Source organism: Procambarus clarkii, chromosome 92 (genome assembly GCF_040958095.1).
Source record: "Procambarus clarkii isolate CNS0578487 chromosome 92, FALCON_Pclarkii_2.0, whole genome shotgun sequence".
Classification (NCBI taxonomy): domain Eukaryota; kingdom Metazoa; phylum Arthropoda; class Malacostraca; order Decapoda; family Cambaridae; genus Procambarus; species Procambarus clarkii.
In genome coordinates this window covers 12172384-12192571 of record NC_091241.1, presented here as the reverse complement: position 1 = coordinate 12192571, position 20188 = coordinate 12172384, and the positions used below count along the sequence as shown (strand labels likewise).

The following is a 20188-nucleotide window of genomic DNA, read 5'->3' as shown; positions in this document are numbered from 1 at the left end:
TGTTAATTTTCCTGATATCAGTGATTAATGTTGTAAATTACTATCAGATTTTTTTTCAGAATATTTAGTTAGGTGTAGCCGGCGAACATTGTCCTGGAGACAAATAGGAGCTGCCTCATATTAGCCAATAAGGAGCTGCCTCGTATGAACCAATAGGGAGCTGCCTCGTATGGACCAATAGGGAGCTGCCTCGCATGGACCAATAGGGAGCTGCCTCGTATGGACCAATAGGGAGCTGCCTCGTATGGACCAATAGGAGCTGCCTCGTATGGACCAATAGGAAGCTGCCTCGTATGGACCAATAGGGAGCTGCCTCGTATGGACCAATAGGGAGCTGCCTCATATGGACCAATAGAACCTGCCTCGTATGGACCAATAGAACCTGCCTCGTATGGACCAATAGGGAGCTGCCTCATATGGACCAATAGAACCTGCCTCGTATGGACCAATAGGGAGCTGCCTCGTATGGACCAATAGGGAGCTGCCTCGTATGGACCAATAGGGAGCTGCCTCGTATGGTCCAATAGGGAGCTGCCTCGTATGGACCAATAGGGAGCTGCCTCGTATGGTTCAATAGGGAGCTGCCTCGTATGGACCAATAGGGAGCTGCCTCGTATGGTCCAATAGGGAGCTGCCTCGTATGGACCAATAGGGAGCTGCCTCGTATGGTTACTAGGCCTTCTGTAGTTACCTTAATTCTTATGTTATTTAAGGGCGCCGTGAAGTAGCTGTCCAAGGAAGATGAGAGGCAGCTGTGACGTTCACCTCAGACATAACTACTGCCTGGGTAGAGCTTGTGCTTGGAGGGAGGGGGGGGGGAGGCCTGGTCGACGACCGGGCCGCGGGGACGCTAAGCCCCGGAAGCACCTCAAGCTAACCCCCATCTCAAGGTAAGGAGAATGTTAGGTCTGATCACAGCCATCAGGAGAGCGAGAATTAAGGGAATTATCAGAAAGCACTAAGCCAGAATGATTATATAGCCTTTAGAAGGGATGTGAGAACGTGGAACTGGGATGTGACGGAGGGAAGGGATGGTGTCCAAACCCCTTGGATTATCGGAGATCGAACGCCGACCTGCATGAAGTGAGGTCGTCGCTGTGCCGACCAATTCAAGAGGTTTTGAGAGAGGGAAGGCTATTTAATGTCTCCACTAGTCGGCCAAGATATCGAAAGCTTCATTGACGGGAATGAAAATTAGTAAAAAAATCTTGCTTCAATAAACTCGCCCCTCGGGGCAAAATTTAAAAAAAAATTAAAATTTCTGTAAAGCTGTCAACTTGAACGGAGGCAAGACCTGGCCAAAGACACCCTGTAATCACACACAGAGATCACACTAACGTGATGCATCAAATGAACAAATCCACAAGGGCCGTGACGAGGATTCGAACCTGCGTCCGGGAGCATCCCAGACACTGCTTCTCGTCACGGCCCTTGTGGATTTGTTCACCCTGTAATCATTACACACAGAAATCACAATAGCCTGATGCATCAAATGACCATATCGTAGCTCAGTCGATTGATGCTCTCGGACGTAGGTTCGAATCCTCGTCACGGCCCTTGTAGATTGGTTCACCTTGTAGTCATCTTCTCTACAGGCGTGCACACGTGCGCCAGCACTAGTATGTGTCACTACGCGTATATGAGGGTGTATATAATACCTATTGGTGTTTGCAGCATGGAGCTTTAGCTCTTGGACCCCGCCGCTGGTTGTCTAATGCAATGACTACTATATTATTCTGTCGTATATACTTGTAAAGTTATGAATGTAGTCTGCTTATACAATCTACTCCTTTAATTTAATCCATTTTCCCACTACTCTTACGCTAAAAGATAACTTTATAACATATCTGTGACACATCTGAGTCTCAAGCTTCCGCCCATGCCCTCTTGTTCTATTGAGAGTCATTGTGAACATCTTTCTTCACTTTCTCAATTCCATTAGTGCTTTTTTAAGTATCACTGATGTCTTCCATCTTTCTCCCCGTCTCTAGCGATGTCTGGTCTAGCTCCTTCAGTCTTCATAACTTATCTCTCGCAGGCGGTGTTCAGCGATCTAAATGTCTCCTTATTTAGGTTTCTGAATGTGCGTTCATACGCGTGTATGTAAACGCGCGTTCATATGCGCGTTTGTGTATGCGCGCTCGTACGTGTCTACACGCGTTACTACATATGTGTGTGAGCTCGTTGGTACATGTACGTGCGTTCGTATATATGTGTGCATGCGTATGTGCATTGTGTGTGTATGTGTACGGACACTCGTACGCATGTGTACACATGTGCGTGTACGCTCGTTCGTAGGTGTGTATGCGTACGCGCGACCGTTTGTGGACGCAAGCAGGTGTGTGTGTTTAACACACATGTGAACGGCGGCGGGACGACGCAGCAGCGGAATAGGTCGCTACCACAGCAAACAAACAAGTGAAGGTGCTTGGTATATATATAGCATGCAAAACAAAACAAAAAAATGCAAAACAAAAGTCATTAGGTTGTATATATTTGTCCTCGTAGAGCGAACTGACACCAGCGAACATGCAACAGTCCTGGAGCCAGATTCACGAAGCATTACGCAAGCACTTACGAACGTGTATATCTTTCCTCGATCTTTGGCAGCTTTGTTTACAATTATTAAACAGTTAATGAGCTCCGAAGCACCAGGAGGCTGTTTATAACAATAACAACAGTTGATTGGCAAGTTTTCATGCTTGTAAACTGTTTAATAAATGTAACCAAAGCCGTCAAAGATTGAGGAAAGATATACACGTTCGTAAAAGTGCTTGCGTAACTGCTTCGTGAATCTGGCCCCTGCAATGCAGGTCAAACACACTCCCACAAGCCTGGGTTACTTGGTTAACCTGGCGCTGGAGGTGTTTGCTGCCGGCATAACCTTAAAATTTCAGACGCTGGAGGTGTTTACTCGCGCTATAATTTTTTTGGTCACCTTTGCAGCATATAGCGACTATATTACTAATACACAAATTGTTTTTTTATCATAACAAAATATCACACGGCGCTAATTTCTCAGAAAAACACTATAATAATAATAATAATAATAATAATAATTTTTATTATTACAATAATACTAATATTAGTATTATTAATATTACAATAACGTAATAATGCTCATAATTATTATTATTTTTACAATGCGTTTCTGAGAAATCAACGTCGTGTGATATTTTTTATGATAAAAAACAATGTGTATTATTTAATTTTGAACATGAGGCTCCGAAGCCTAGCTCAACGGGTCGGACATGTGCAAAGTATTAAGCAAATAGAAAGTGGCACTATAACTTCTATTATGGTTAAAGCTATTGCATTGTACATTACCATTACTCCTATAATTACAACTACTATTGTTGAGCTAACCGGAGGTGGCGGTGTTGACATGGTGGCTAGGGTCCGCTTGCTGGGTGATGGCAGGGCCGTCCATGGAACAGGTGGTGGAAGGGTCGCCCTTGAAGCAGGTGGTGGCAGGGTCGCCCTTGAAGCAGGTGGTGGCAGGGTCATCCTTAGAGCAGGTGGTGGCAGGGTCATCCTTAGAGCAGGTGGTGGCAGGGTCGCCCTTGAGGTGGAGGTCGAGGCCACTCATCAGTGTTGGCAGAAGGCCCACAAACTGCTCGTCCTGGAGACTCAGCAGCTCGGCGGCCACCGCGGACCCGCCACCTTCCCAAGAGTCCGGACGTGATGCTGAAAGCGATGACGCTTCGAAGTCTAACCTGAAGGGCACTGGATTCTTCATAGTGTTACTGGATTCATCAGTGCTTGTTGAGTCTGTGTTAGTCTCATACAAACGATCCATATTAATTTTACTTATCACCATTGATTCTGGATTGTTCAAGAACAATTCAACTTCTTCACTTTTCTCAGAATCAAGAGATAGGGCACTAGTTTTAGCTCTCAGCTCCAGGGAAGGACACGAGTCTTCGCTCTCACTATCAGAGTCTGGGTACATTTTGTGTAAAAGAAAACGTCTCTCACTTTTCGTCGACAGAAAACGAGATTTGCGTCTCGAGGGAGAACTACTGTAAGAGTCGAGTCCCCCTGCACCACCAACCCTAGGCGCACTTTGAGACAATGGTAAGGCTCCGTCGCCAACATTTATACGAGCCTTATACATTTCGGTAGATAGAGGATGAGTGGTGAAGTTAACTGGGGGTGGCGTACCAGTGGTACCTGTGCTACCACTGTTGCAGTCACTCTCTGAAGGTACGTCCTCGGTCACACTGACCCTCCATGTTTCCCTCCGTCCCGTCTGACTGGCGGCTGCGTCCTTACAACCATCCGTTGACCCGTCCTGGTCTCTTGTGCGCGAATATGACAACTCTACCGACATTTCCGTCTTCTTCCGTTTCGAGGAGCTTTCGCAGACTTTTCCTTCAATTCTTAGGCTGTTGCAATTAATTCCAGTTTTAGATTGACTGGTATCTTTGAGGATGTCACCAGCTGGAGCATGACTGCGAGTCTTGACTGCCGCTCCGTCATCGGGCGACTGTTGCCACAGCCTGGAGGAGCAGAGTGTGGCACCAGGCAACCGCTGCCACACAACTGATGATGAAACTGAGGCCTCTTCTGGCTCATAGGAAATACCAGTAGGCTCTCGTGTTAATCTTTTTGGACGGTGTGAGGAGGTGGCTGACTGATATGAGGGAGTGGCTGACTGGTGTGAGGGAGTGGCTGACTGGTGAGAGGGAGTGGCTGATTGGAGTGAGGGAGTGGCTGATTGGAGTGAGGGAGTGGCTGACTGGAGTGAGGGAGTGGCTGATTGGGGTGAGGGAGTGGCTGACTGGAGTGAGGGAGTGGCTGACTGGTGTGAGGGAGTGGCTGACTGGTGTGAGGGAGTGGCTGATTGGAGTGAGGGAGTGGCTGACTGGAGTGAGGGAGTGGCTGATTGGAGTGAGGGAATGGCTGACTGGAGTGAGGGAGTGGCTGACTGGTGTGAGGGAGTGGCTGACTGGTGTGAGGGAGTGGCTGATTGGAGTGAGGGAGTGGCTGATTGGAGTGAGGGAGTGGCTGACTGGAGTGAGGGAGTGGCTGATTGGAGTGAGGAAGTGGCTGACTGGAGTGAGGGAGTAGCTGACTGGAGTGAGGAAGTGGCTGACTGGAGTGAGGGAGTAGCTGACTGGTGTGAGGAAGTGGCTGACTGGTGTGAGGGAGTGATCGATCTGTGTGATGAAGTAGCTGGGTGGTGTGAGAGGTGGGCATTGTGTGCCAAGAGTCCCTCGAGATAGAGAGCCCGTGACAGATGCTCCTGGCTACTGAAGACCACATCAGGTATGGCGGTGGGGGCCACACCTCGAGTAGTACCGGGAGTCGCCCTTCCATTGTGGCCACAGCCTACCTCCGTCTTCTCCCTCTCCTCCTCCTCCTGGTGTACAGTCTCTCTCCAGGTCTCCCGACCACTTTGCACACTCCGTCGGTATTCACACTCCGTCACAAAGCAAAAATTTCCGGATCTTATTTCCACACCTGTGGTCCCCACATCTCCTTGCATCTGCTGGGACTCCCGCTCCTTGCGGAACTCCTCTGGGGGCGTGATAATGACATCCTCAGTTACAGGAGACGAGGACGACGAGGAACATACTTTAACACATCGAAAAGCATGCGGACCCGACGTTGCTATCGGGTCCGAGTAGCGTGGTGGTAGTGATGATTCGGGGGACGTGGGGGCGGTGTATATGGTGGTGGGACACAGGTGGCGGTGGTCAGCCGCAGAGCTCACAATCCCCACTTCCGACTCAGGAAACTGCTCTTCTTCCAGCGAGAAGTCGCGGAAGAAGAGGTCAGGGCGCCAGTTGTCAATACCTGGATGGCGCTCCCAGTACAGCTTGATCATCTGATCCTCCTCCTCCTCCTCCTGGTGCGTGTTGGTGGCCTCGCCTTCACTCTGGCACCCCTGCAAGCTGGATAAGAGACTGTGCCTCGACTGAACGACGTTGGTGGAATTAAAACAGCGTAATACACGATCTAACATGGTGTCCTCCGGCACGAAGAGGGGCAGGCCATGTAGGTGGCAGTGTCTCTCTGCGACTAGGCACTCGGCCGAGCCCTGCCATGGCACGAGTGATGATGATGACTGCTGCGAGGAGCTGGAGTCACAGTCACTGGCATGAAGGGGCTGGAGGCCAGCTGGGTCAGCACCATCTCTCACATTGTCACTATCAACAACGATGGATAGGCTGGATTCACCACCCACGTGGCCGCTGGCAACACCACAAGATTCTAGACAAATACTTCGCTCTTCACCATGACAAAGGTCCACACTAAACTCTGTACTGGAATGTTTTGAAGCTTTATTTTCGTCTGCCTTAATAAGAACGGAGTTATTATCGGTGGTACATGATTCAAAGGAAGTACAGCAAGAATGTCTTGCAGTTGAAGAGATCTCAATAGGAGTAGTTTCCCGCGAGTGGACCAAGGTGCAGATGTTTTCAGGACTGTCACTATGAACCAGCTGAGCGTGGTACAAGGAGCTCCTGCTCTCAGTGGCGGCCCTGGTGGTACTCTCTGGAGGGCTTCGTTCCCCGACCCAGAACTTAGTTGATCCCAGACTGCGACGAGGTGCTGGAACTGGTCGACGACCTGTTACAACTGCTGGGAGACAGAGAGGGAGAACATATCACATTATAATTCAAAAACAAAACTTGCTTTCCGTACCTTTCCGCTCCTTACCCTAGATACATAACCTAAATTCCTGTACTAACACAGTCACAAAACACTTGATTTACTGCACAGCCCTATTGCTACACAGTGGTTTTCAAGAATATTTATACAACTTATGTCAGACCAATCCTATAATATGTAGCAACACCATGAAAATTGGTAAATGTGAAGTCGTAAATGTAAATGTAAGCTGTGAAGATAGGGCTAAGGGAACTCACTCTAACAACTGCAAAAGAAAGAACTAGAGGGAATATGATTACCACATACAAAATATTGAGGGGGAATAGCCCTGAAGCACGTGACAATCTTTCTAAATAGAGCCAAAATAGAACAAGAGCACACGCGGGGAAAGAGTTGACATCGCAAATAAGCAAGAGCAAAGTATGAACAAATCCACAAGGGGTCGTGACGAGGATTCGAACCTGCGTCCGGGAGCATCCCAGACACTGCCTTAATCGACTGAGCTACGACAGGGTATGAAAGTATGAAAGCAAAGTATGAAAGCCCTTGGTGAGGGTTGTCAAGAAGTGGAATGACCTGAGAGAGGTAGTGGAAGCCACCTCCCCCTCCAGCACCACACTCACGAGCACCAGACAACCAACTCAAACATCAGAAGACTGAATGTAAACGATACAAGGTACTACTTACCGCAGGCACCAATAGGTAAGTAATGCTAAGAATAACACACAGCACAACAACACAATAATCACACAACACTACAACACACAAAACCACTACATCACCACCACTCAACACACACACCACCTCCACAACACAGCATACAACACACACACACCACCACAACACACACACACCACCACAACACACACCACTCAACACACACACACACACACACATACCACAACACAGCACACAACACACACACACACACCACAACACAACACACACCACCACTCAACACACACACACACACCACCTCCATAACACAGCATACAACACACACACACCACCACAACACAACACACACCACCACTCAACACACACACACACACCACCTCCATAACACAGCATACAACACACACACCACAACAACACAACACACACCACCACCACAACACAACACACACCACCACCACAACACACACACGCCACCACAACACACACCACCACCACAACACACACACCACCACAACACAACACACATCACCACCACAACACACACACACCACCACAACACAACACACACACACACCACCACAACACACACACACACCACAACACACACCACCACAACACAACACACACCACCACAACACAACACACACCACCACCACAACACAACACACACCACCACCACAACACACACACACCACCACAACACAACACACACACACACCACACCACAACACACACACACCACCACAACACAACACACACCACCACCACAACACACACACACACCACCACAACACAACACACACCACCACCACACCACAACACACACACCACCACAACACAACACACACACCACCACAACACAACACACACACACACCACACCACAACACACACACACCACCACAACACAACACACACCACCACCACAACACAACACACATCACCACCACAACACACACACACACCACCACAACACACACCATTACAACACAGCACAATACAACACACACCATTACAACACAGCACAATACAACACACACACACCACCACAACACACACACACCACCACAACACAACACACACCACCACAATACAACACACACCACCACCACAACACAACACACATCACCACCACAACACACACACACACCATTACAACACAGCACAATACAACACACACCACCACCACAACACAACACACACCACCACCACACCACAACACACACACACCACCACAACACAACACACACCACCACCACAACACAACACACATCACCACCACAACACACACACACCACACCACAACACACACCATTACAACACAGCACAATACAACACACACCACCACCACAACACAACACACACACACCACCACAACACAACACACACCACCACCACAACACAACACACATCACCACCACAACACACACACACACCACAACACACACCATTACAACACAGCACAATACAACACACACCACCACCACAACACAACACACACCACCACCACACCACAACACACACACCACCACAACACAACACACATCACCACCACAACACAACACACACCACCACCACACCACAACACACACACACCACCACAACACAACACACACCACCACCACAACACAACACACATCACCACCACAACACACACACACACCACACCACAACACACACCATTACAACACAGCACAATACAACACACAACACCACAATAATAATACTCACGGTTCTCCTGAACCAGCCAGAAACAAAAATAAAAACACTTTATTAAATAACAAACAATGTCCGCAAAAAAGAACACAGATAGGCAAGAACATAATAACATGTGGAACAGAACTTGAACTCCATAATCAGAAAGATATACACACTTCATATTAATTAAAATATGTAAAAATGTAATAATCTAATCTGAAAAAATAGTGCAATGCCCCTATTTTGTGGGGCTGGTGCAATAAACCTATGTCTGTGAGGCTCAATGGGTATAATAGGAACTCCAATTCAAGTTTCAGGGGAGAACTATTGGTCTGGGTTTATAGAAATGCAAAATAGTGTTTCTGTCCTTCTAGGTATCTTAAGTATGTCACTGACATGACCTTCTACTTCCTGATCCCATCTATGCTTAGAAGTAATTATCAAAGAAGGCACCAAGCCGGGAAGGCTATGTAGCATCTGTGGTTAGAAGATTGTGTCCATTCTTAAGTGCAGCATCCCAATAAGGATGATAGCCAGAGTGAGCTATCCAACCAAGCTATCGTTGATTCCACTCGGAATCACCGTTGAATTTTCGTTGATGATGATGATGATGCTGATGATTTGGCGTCGAACAGCCGTCGCTCTAAGCTGTTGTGACCCCTATTATGTATGTATGTATGAATGTCTTGGCTATTGTGACCCCTATTATGTATGTATGAATGTCTTGGCTATTGTGACCACTATTATGTATGTATGAATGTATTGGCTATTGTGACCACTATTATGTATGTATGAATGTCTTGGCTATTGTGACCACTATTATGTATGTATGAATGTCTTGGCTATTGTGACCACTATTATGTATGTATGAATGTCTTGGCTATTGTGACCCCTATTATGTATGTATGAATGTCTTGGCTATTGTGACCACTATTATGTATGTATGAATGTCTTGGCTATTGTGACCACTATTATGTATGTATGAATGTCTTGGCTATTGTGACCACTATTATGTATGTATGAATGTCTTGGCTATTGTGACCACTATTATGTATGTATGAATGTCTTGGCTATTGTGACCACTATTATGTATTGTGTCTTGGCTATTGTGACCACTATTATGTATGCATGTATGTCCCACAATGTCGGTCACACCGCCACCTACTGAGGCTTCTGTGGGGCCGGTCAATGACTGCTTCTGTCCAAGCTGCAGCCCACTGCCGTTGCCTATCTCCCAGGAAACCTATTTACTGCCTGCGCGAACAGAGACATCAAGACATAAGGAAGCGTGCCCAAACGTCTCGCCCTTCCCCGGGAGTCGAACCCGGGACTAATAGGTTGAGAACCGACCGTACTCACCAGTGTGCTTCACGCTCTCCTTTAACGCACACCACGAACACACGAACACAGGCATTAAGGAACTCTAAGAAGGCCTACTGGCCCATACTGTACAGCTTCGGTCTCTATCCACCCAAACCTATCCCCCGGCATGTCTAATCTACGCTTGAAACAATTCAACGTTTCCACCTACATAAAAAATAATATATTAAGGAATTCAAAAGTACCTTTAAATTTCGAGAGGACGTAGCAGGAGCAGATGAAACACCAGAAGTAGCAGGAGCAGTAGAAGGCACGGGCGGCAGGCGGGGGCCCAGGGTGATGACGCCCGAGGCTGACACTATAGTCGAGTCGTCATCACCATCAGAGGGACCTGGGTGGTGAGGGGGAGAGCTGGCGTTGATGGTGATAACGGTAACGGGGCCCGACCTGACTTCCCGCGCGAAGGTCACCACCCCACCGACAGCTCTTATCGTCGCCTGACCTGAAGTGACAATAACAGACTCCTTATCGCCCCCATTCGCCTTCAAATATATATCTAGGCACATGCGCCTTATTTCTTCCTCACACGGAAACCATACTTATAAAATGTCATGCTAAGCAGCATTTCAAATTCAAACATGAATGGTGAATTAATAAGCATAATCCCAGCATACCTATCTCACCAGAGCTTGAAGCCTGTCTGCTAGTATTGTCTGGGGCTGCTGTAGCTGTGGGCAGTCTACTGGCGTCCTCACGGGCTGTGGGCAGTCTACTGACGTCCTCACGGGCTATGGGCAGCCTGCTGGCGTCCTCGCGGGCTGTGGGCAGCCTACTGGCGTCCTCGCGGGGTGTGGGCAGCCTACTGGCGTCCTCGCGGGCTGTGGGCAGCCTACTGGCGTCCTCGCGGGCTGTGGGCAGTCTACTGGCGTCCTCGCGGGCTGTGGGCAGCCTACTGGCGTCCTCGCGGGCTGTGGGCAGCCTACTGGCGTCCTCGCGGGCTGTGGGCAGCCTGCTGGCGTCCTCGCGGGCTGTGGGCAGCCTACTGGCGTCCTCGCGGGCTGTGGGCATGGTGGACGTCAAAGGAGTTTCTTGAGTCTGACGGGTAGATACAGTAGTCCGTATCCTGGGCGAGGCGAGGCGTGGGGACTTGCGGTGGGAGGGCGTAGTGGGAGGCCCTGCAGGCTGGGAGGGCGTAGTGGGAGGCCCTGCAGGCTGGGAGGGCGTAGTGGGAGGCCCTGCAGGCTGGGAGGGCGTAGTGGGAGGCCCTGCAGGCTGGGAGGGCGTAGTGGGAGGCCCTGCAGGCTGGGAGGGCGTAGTGGGAGGCCCTGCAGGCTGGGAGGGCGTAGTGGGAGGCCCTGCAGGCTGGGAGGGCGTGGGAGGCCCTGCAGGCTGGGAGACGAGGAGAGTCACCTGGTGGGAGATGTGACGAAGGAGGTCGACGGCCGCCGTGTACGAGAGGTTCTCCACACTCCTCCCGTTGATACCCACCACGCGGTCACCTGCGCGCGCACACACAAGAGTACATCGTCAATAATATTACTGCAGTAGGTCGCTAATGTACACACACACACACACACGCACACACACACACACACACACACGCACACACACACACGCACACACGCACACACACACACACACACACACACACACACACACACACATCCACACACACATTTGATCCAAGAGTCAATGCTCGATCCTGCAAGCACATATAGGTGAGTACACACACACACACACACACACACACACAGGGGCCTCGTAGCCTGGTGGATAGCGCGCAGGATTCGTAATTCAGTGGCGCGGGTTCGATTCCCGCACGAGGCAGAAACAAATGGGCAAAGTTTCTTTCACCCTAAGTGCCCCTGTTACCTAGCAGTAAATAGGTACCTGGGAGTTAGTCAGCTGTCACGGGCTGCTTCCTGGGGTGTGTGTGTGTGGTGTGTGAAAAAAAAAGTAGTTAGTAAACAGTTGATTGACAGTTGAGAGGCGGGCCGAAAGAGCAAAGCTCAACCCCCGTAAAAACACAACTAGTAAACACAACTAGTAAACACACACACACACACACGCTCATGGAAGCATGCGGACACAGGTACACGTTCATGGACGCCTGCGGACACAGGTACACGCTCATGGACACATGCGGACACACTCGTGGACGCATGCGGACACAAACACAGTCATGTACGCATGCGGACACACACGTTCAGAAGGCACTTTTGTGTATACATTAGCGCATTGATTATATATTAATGCCTTCATATTTACAGATATTAAAACGCTAATTCTAAATATGTTTTATCAATATCAATGTAATGCTTAACAAGGCGTCGTCCAACGATGCAATTGGCTTGTGACAGCGCCACCACCAATGCACCCGCTAATGAGGCTGTAGAATGGGATCGAACACGCTGCCCTGGCCTCCCCCAGGCAAGATTATTTTCAAAATGGCGTTTTAGTTTCCCTAATATGCCCCCCTTCACTTCCCTGTGAACATTCTACATATTCATATTCTATCTATCATGTAGATAGAGAATATCTACATATTCTCCCTCCCCCTACCCCATAACCCCCCCCCCCCCGTCTCCCTCATACCCCATCTCTTGTGGTCAAGGAATCAACTGATCTTGGTGTTCAAGCGGGAAGATTAGCTTTCCCTTCTACCGCCTCCTCCTCATCATCCTCATCCTTGCTGCTGTGTATTCATCTAGTTGTGCTTGCGGGGATTGAACTCTGGCTCTTTGGTCCCGCCTCTCAACTGGTGTACAGATTTCTGAGCCTACTGGGCTCTATTATATCTACTGTGTATGGTAGAAACTGTGTATGGTGTGAAACTGTGTATGGAGTCAGCCTCCACCACATCACTGCCTAATGCATTCCATCCGTTAACTACTCTGACACTGAAAAACGTTCTTTTCTAATGTCTCTGTGGCTCATCTGGGTACTAAGTTTCCACCTGTGTCCCCTTGTTCGCGTCCCACCCGTGTGTCGTGTGTGTATTAGTGTGTGTGAGCGTGCATATGTATATTTAACTGGCTTAACATGCGAGGAGCTGCCTCGTATGGACCAATAGGAGCTGCCTCGTATGGACCAATAGGAGCTGCCTCGTATGGAATAGGAGCTGCCTCGTATGGACCAATAGGAGCTGCCTCGTATGGAATAGGAGCTGCCTCGTATGGACCAATAGGAGCTGCCTCGTATGGACCAATAGGAGCTGCCTCGTATGGAATAGGAGCTGCCTCGTATGGACCAATAGGAGCTGCCTCGTATGGAATAGGAGCTGCCTCGTATGGACCAATAGGAGCTGCCTCGTATGGACCAATAGGAGCTGCCTCGTATGGACCAATAGGAGCTGCCTCGTATGGACCAATATCAGCTGCCTCGTATGGACCAATAGGAGCTGCCTCGTATGGACCAATAGGAGCTGCCTCAGATGGATGGACTAACATACCTAGTCCCCATTATTGTTGAGTTCTTACCTCTCCTCTCCCCTGCACCTTCCACCCTTTAACCACCCTTCCCACCACCATTATCTCCTACTTTCCCTCCTTTCCCCCCCCTCTCCCAGCAGGTCATTCTCCCTCCCCCGAGGTCAATCCAGGTCAACCAACCCTCCATAAGAGCGGAACTCCAACACTAGTTCAAGCCGTGACGAGCCTTACTGAGTGCTGGCTTCTACCTATCACTCAGCGACTGGACTGGGAGGAGCCATATATATATATAGGCAGGTGTGAGGGCCTGAGTACAGGACAGTGTAGGGGCAGAAACAGGTGTAGATTCACACAGCTGGTTCCCACAGTCTTCCAGGAAGTGTATCTCTCGCAGCCTGAAGGTCAGTTATGTATGAATTGATGGGGTAAGGATGAAGGTAAGCCTTCGGGTGTAGAAGATAAGACTTGGGGTGTAGAAGATAAGACTCGGGGTGTAGAAGATAAGACTTGGGGTGTAGAAGATAAGACTTGGGGTGTAGAAGGTAAGACATCACTCCACGACTTGTCACTTGTGTGATCTTAATATTTAATATGGGGGACGACTGGGAGCCGGTCGGCCGAGCGGACAGCACACTGGACTTGTGATCCTGTGGTCCTGGGTTCGATCCCAGGCGCCGGCGAGAAACAATGGGCAGAGTTTCTTTCACCCTATGCCCCTGTTACCTAGCAGTAAAATAGGTACCTGGGTGTTAGTCAGCTGTCACGGGCTGGTTCCTGGGGGGGGGGTGGAGACCTGGTCGAGGACCGGGCCGCGGGGACACTAAAGCCCCGAAATCATCTCAAGATAACATCTTTGACGGCGTCTCCCTGCAGTGTGTTTGTGGATGAGTTGTGTTGAGTTTAACTCTTAGTTGATTTATATGGTGTTGAGCTCATCTCATAGCTGAGTAATGACAGGTGTGGTCTGGTGTGGGTAATGACAGGTGTGGTCTGGTGTGGGTAATGACAGGTGTGTTCTGGTGTGGGTAATGACAGGTGTGTTCTGGTGTGGGTAATGACAGGTGTGGTCTGGTGTGGGTAATGACAGGTGTGGTCTGGTGTGGGTAATGACAGGTGTGTTCTGGTGTGGGTAATGACAGGTGTGGTCTGGTGTGGGTAATGACAGGTGTGGTCTGGTGTGGGTAATGACAGGTGTGGTCTGGTGTGGGTAATGACAGGTGTGTTCTGGTGTGGGTAATGACAGGTGTGTTCTGGTGTGGGTAATGACAGGTGTGGTCTGGTGTGGGTAATGACAGGTGTGGTCTGGTGTGGGTAATGACAGGTGTGTTCTGGTGTGGGTAATGACAGGTGTGGTCTGGTGTGGGTAATGACAGGTGTGGTCTGGTGTGGGTAATGACAGGTGTGGTCTGGTGTGGGTAATGACAGGTGTGGTCTGGTGTGGGTAATGACAGGTGTGTTCTGGTGTGGGTAATGACAGGTGTGGTCTGGTGTGGGTAATGACAGGTGTGGTCTGGTGTGGGTAATGACAGGTGTGGTCTGGTGTGGGTAATGACAGGTGTGGTCTGGTGTGGGTAATGACAGGTGTGGTCTGGTGTGGGTAATGACAGGTGTGGTCTGGTGTGGGTAATGACAGGTGTGGTCTGGTGTGGGTAATGACAGGTGTGGTCTGGTGTGGGTAATGACAGGTGTGTTCTGGTGTGGGTAATGACAGGTGTGGTCTGGTGTGGGTAATGACAGGTGTGGTCTGGTGTGGGTAATGACAGGTGTGGTCTGGTGTGGGTAATGACAGGTGTGGTCTGGTGTGGGTAATGACAGGTGTGGTCTGGTGTGGGTAATGACAGGTGTGGTCTGGTGTGGGTAATGACAGGTGTGGTCTGGTGTGGGTAATGACAGGTGTGGTCTGGTGTGGGTAATGACAGGTGTGTTCTGGTGTGGGTAATGACAGGTGTGGTCTGGTGTGGGTAATGACAGGTGTGGTCTGGTGTGGGTAATGACAGGTGTGGTCTGGTGTGGGTAATGACAGGTGTGGTCTGGTGTGGGTAATGACAGGTGTGGTCTGGTGTGGGTAATGACAGGTGTGTTCTGGTGTGGGTAATGACAGGTGTGGTCTGGTGTGGGTAATGACAGGTGTGGTCTGGTGTGGGTAATGACAGGTGTGGTCTGGTGTGGGTAATGACAGGTGTGGTCTGGTGTGGGTAATGACAGGTGTGGTCTGGTGTGGGTAATGACAGGTGTGGTCTGGTGTGGGTAATGACAGGTGTGTTCTGGTGTGGGTAATGACAGGTGTGGTCTGGTGTGGGTAATGACAGGTGTGGTCTGGTGTGGGTAATGACAGGTGTGGTCTGGTGTGGGTAATGACAGGTGTGGTCTGGTGTGGGTAATGACAGGTGTGGTCTGGTGTGGGTAATGACAGGTGTGTTCTGGTGTGGGTAATGACAGGTGTGGTCTGGTGTGGGTAATGACAGGTGTGGTCTGGTGTGGGTAATGACAGGTGTGGTCTGGTGTGGGTAATGACAGATGTGTTCTCGTGTCAGATGTAGGTAATGACAGGTGTACTCTCACGCACCTTACGATCTTGCTAGAATATCAACCTTAGATGTGTTCCTAAAGATGCTGACTTTGAAGATGCCAATGGTGATGATAGTGATGATGATGGTGATGGTGAAGGCAGCGCCCCAGGACATACACTCACTCTCCAGGGCCAATCTGGGGAGCCCAGAGGAGCCACCATTCCCTCCAGTAAGCTGCTACTTGACCTTTAGTACCCTCTCATGTATATATATACATTCAATAAACATGTATGAATATCTCCCCCTTGCATATATATGTATTCGAGGCATGTATATCTCCCTTTCTTCCCTCTCGGCAACTCTGTGTTCAAAAGTTGGTTCTACGTCTTGCTCTATGTGTTCACACGTTGAACATCTCTCCCACAGCAACCGTACTTGTTCAAGTTCAACATTAACGATGAGATCGGGGGCGTGCGGTTCGCTGAGATCGAGGAGAGGGACGAGCTTGGCCAGGTCCAGGGGGCGTACACCTACGTCCGCCCGGACGATGTCCTCGTCGTCGTCCAGTGAGTATGGACGACGTATGAGTACATTTATCATCATTAATAATAATAATAATAATAGTCCAATACTATTATCATATATACCACTTATTACGTGCGTGGGGGGGGGGGGGACACCGGCGTTGCTCGGGGCGCGCGACAAGCCGCCGCAACTTCACCATACACTATCCTCCTCACTGTCACCATCTTCACTACACACGACAATCATCACTATAACCCTCCTCCTCCTCCTCGCCCGCGGGCGCCACGGGGTGCTCCTCCATCATCACTACCACATACTGTCTCCTTCACCACCTGCAAATCTTGCCTTCGCGGCAGGTTTCAAATCGACTTCAGGGTCTTCGTTTCAGGGTCGAGCGACGGTTGGGCGAGCCTAGCCTGAGGACAGGCGCCTTTTTACCGATACAGAATACTTTATTATTACTAGCGGTGGTAGGTGGATAGAAGGCCTCAACTATCCCTCCCTGTTGCCAGGTACACGGCCGACGAGGACGGCTTCCACCCGCAGATCCACGAGGAGCCGGCTCCCAAGTTCGAGACGAACCCATCCGGCACGTCCACGTACTCCGTGTTGCTGCCGTACGCTGACGAGTACGAGGTGGTGGTGACGGGCGACCAGCTCCGCCATTACCAGCAGCAGGCGCTGCAGAGGCAGCAACAGAGCGCCCAAGTCCGTCAGACCCGCGAGAATGGCGGCGGCCAGACGCAGGAGGAGGAGGAGGATGGCGGTCAGGGGGAAACAACAGAGCATCAGCCTGGCACCAGCTAAGCGGGGCGCCCTCAAATACCCACATTATGTATCCTCGCTTCTCCAGCCCTGGCGGAGGTCACACACGACAACGTTACCTCAACACTGACAAGCTACAATGTCCAAGTTCCAGTGACCTGGACAATCTGCGGGCAATAAAAGTGATTTAAGAACTGCTACGTTTCCGTATCCCCAAAAGACCTCATTTAATGACAGTAAAGATGGGTGAAAGGGACGAAGTGGGGGGTGGAAAGGGTCCTTCCCTGCTGTGGGATACCACCATATTTGATGATATAAACAGTATTATAACAAATTCTTTAGAAATTCCCTCCCTCTCTCTCCACTAGACAATACACGCAGTCAACCACAATCCTGCAGTATACTTAATACATCAGTGTATCCTTTAATATCTTAAAATACGTAAGGCTTCTGGACACAACATAGTCACTTAGTATTATCCATGTTCTTAACCAATTCAAATAGCTAACTTTTATAGCCACAGGAGCCAAAGTATTATAGCTTGAAGCCAGTGTAAGTTATATTTGAAAAATTAATAATTGCTTCTGCAAACGGTCACCAGAGGGCATTACTTGTGTGAGACCCTTAATGTGATCATCCTGGCCTGGGTGACGGCGATGGCCTCGCATTTCACAGGTACGAGTTCAATCCCGTGATGACCCATGCAAGTGGTGCTGGTTTCACGTGTCCCAATACACACCTGACCATGCTGGGCACGTACCCAACAGCAATTTCTATAAAAAAAATTGGGTGAGGCTAGCCCGAAGCATCTGGTATCCATCCTCTAACATTCTAACTTATAGATAACTATATATAATATAAATTAGAATATCTGTTCGACGGTGGAGGACAGATTTTTCGGTCTAGCGTCATTCAATTTTTAACAGGAATTGCTACTGGGTACATGCCCAACATGGGTAGGTCGGGGTTACCATCAACTAAATAAGTGTCACATATAATGTGGCCAAGCTAACTAATGGAGTCGAGATTCACTGACTACCTGTATTGCAAGACGAAACTTGCCTAAGAGGCAAAACAGGACCAGGAATCATCAAACATTTACGAAGCCTGTACATCTTTCCTCATTCACAGTGGCTTAGTTTGCATTTATTAAACAGTTTACTAACTCCAAAGTTCTACGAGGTTGAATATAAACATAATAGTCATGGGAAGAGGAGAAGGACCTTGCAAGGCGTGCAAGTTTATAAACGGCTTAAGTAAATTACACACTAAACCGCCATAAGTGAGGAAAGATGTATAGGTTTCGTACACGCAAATACTTGATGAATCTTAGGCCTGTAGGTATGCGATATCGATTTGTGCACCCAGATGTGGTGTTTAAGGTATCAAAGTATCTCCTACGCATCGACCAATACACCTTGAAGACTTAGAAGAAAATGTTCTACCTGATGAGAATCCCAAGAGCATGGAATCCCACTAGACCACGACTGGCGACCCAGCACCCCAGTTCGATCCCATCTCACTGCTTCAAAAGAGTTTTCACACAAAGTACTTTAAAGCCAATAAACTTGACACAGACCTACAGTATTTCTGAGAAATATTAAGAAACTTCAAATTTACTCACTATTGTTTACACAACAATTATTTTGAGAATTATTTTCTATTTTCAGTACGTTGGAGAAACCATTTTTGAAAAACAAACACGGAATACTGTTGAACAAATCCACCAGGGCCGTGACGAGGATTCGAACCTGCGTCCGAGAGCATCCCAGACGCTGCCTCAGTCGGTTAAGGTAGCGTCTGGGATGCTCTCGGACGCAGGTTCGAATCCTCATCATGGCCCTTGTGGATTTGTTCACTTGATGCATCACGCAATTGTGATTTCTGTGTGTACGGAATACTGTTCATGTGAAGTACAAATGTATTCAGTTGCAAATCAACAGAATACATCTGAATGTGAATTTATTTAATTCATAAAATGGGAGGAAGGGATGGGGGGGGGGAGATTAGATTAACGAACATTTGCATAATGTATAATATTCAGGACTAGGTGACGTGAGGGGGGGGGGGGGAAAGGGGGGGGAGTGGGGGGGGGTGATCTTTTTACAACATGGAGCCCTCGGGCTGTGCTCACCCAAGCTCCACTCAGCCCCAAAGACGCATTCCTCAATATAAACGCACCGTGTATTAATTTTTTTTAATGTAAAGTGCTATAAAGGGTACCCGGCTGCCGCTTTAACGAGCCTAGCGTGAGAACAAGTTACAGCATCAAAGGCCTCATACGTAACAATACAAATGGTTACAATTCCGGGCTGACCTTTTACCAGGTGTACAGACACCAGGAAAAAAAAACATTTAGCTTAAAATATAAATGGTGATTAGTCTTGGTAAAATAGTGAAGTTATTTAACAAGGTCTTAACCATAGGGACCAACCGGAAACATACACTATACTTAGTGTTTACTAGTTGTGTTTTTACGGGGGTTGAGCTTTTTCCTCTTTCGGCCTGGTGGCCGAAAAAACTACTTTTAGTAGGAAAACTACTTTTTTTTTTCCACACACACACACACACCCCAGGAAGCAGCCCGTGACAGCTGGCTAACTCCCAGGTACCTATTTACTGCTAGGTAACAGGGGCACTT

General features: G+C 48.9%; 3 protein-coding genes across 6 annotated transcripts in view; 1 reads left to right on the top strand and 2 right to left on the bottom strand.

The window, feature by feature from the left end:
* LOC123775043 (tyrosine-protein phosphatase non-receptor type 13) overlaps window positions 1-6587 on the bottom strand; it is a 127801-nt gene extending 121214 nt beyond the window's left edge. Inside the window, exon 1 of the mRNA XM_069319360.1 lies at window positions 3367-6587. Within this exon, the coding sequence (XP_069175461.1) occupies window positions 3367-5971 (2605 nt within the window). The 5' untranslated portion in view covers window positions 5972-6587. The remainder of the gene's footprint in view (window positions 1-3366) is intronic.
* Window positions 6274-20188, bottom strand: part of LOC123748658 (tyrosine-protein phosphatase non-receptor type 13) — a 182933-nt gene continuing 169018 nt past the window's right edge. For 3 of the 4 annotated variants that reach the window (XM_069319365.1, XM_069319363.1, XM_069319362.1), the window contains 3 exons: window positions 10991-11815; window positions 10562-10818; window positions 6274-6591 (listed from right to left, as the gene is read on the bottom strand). In XM_069319365.1, coding sequence (XP_069175466.1) covers window positions 6583-6591; window positions 10562-10818; window positions 10991-11815 — 1091 coding nt within the window. In that variant the 3' untranslated portion in view covers window positions 6274-6582. The remainder of the gene's footprint in view (window positions 6592-10561; window positions 10819-10990; window positions 11816-20188) is intronic. The other variant, XM_069319364.1, reaches the window with a different exon arrangement.
* LOC138359602 (uncharacterized) lies at window positions 14179-17589 on the top strand. Its single transcript, XM_069319005.1, has 3 exons — window positions 14179-14184; window positions 16684-16823; window positions 17295-17589. The coding sequence occupies exons 1-3, from the start codon at window positions 14179-14181 to the stop codon at window positions 17587-17589; spliced, it is 441 nt and encodes a 146-aa protein (XP_069175106.1).

What these genes read in the sequence shown, in the direction of transcription:
- LOC138359602 (XM_069319005.1), top strand. An exon ending in GATGTCCTCGTCGTCGTCCA is followed by an intron (nt 16,824 to 17,294) that starts GTGAGTATGGAC and finishes CCCTGTTGCCAG; the next exon opens with GTACACGGCCGACGAGGACG.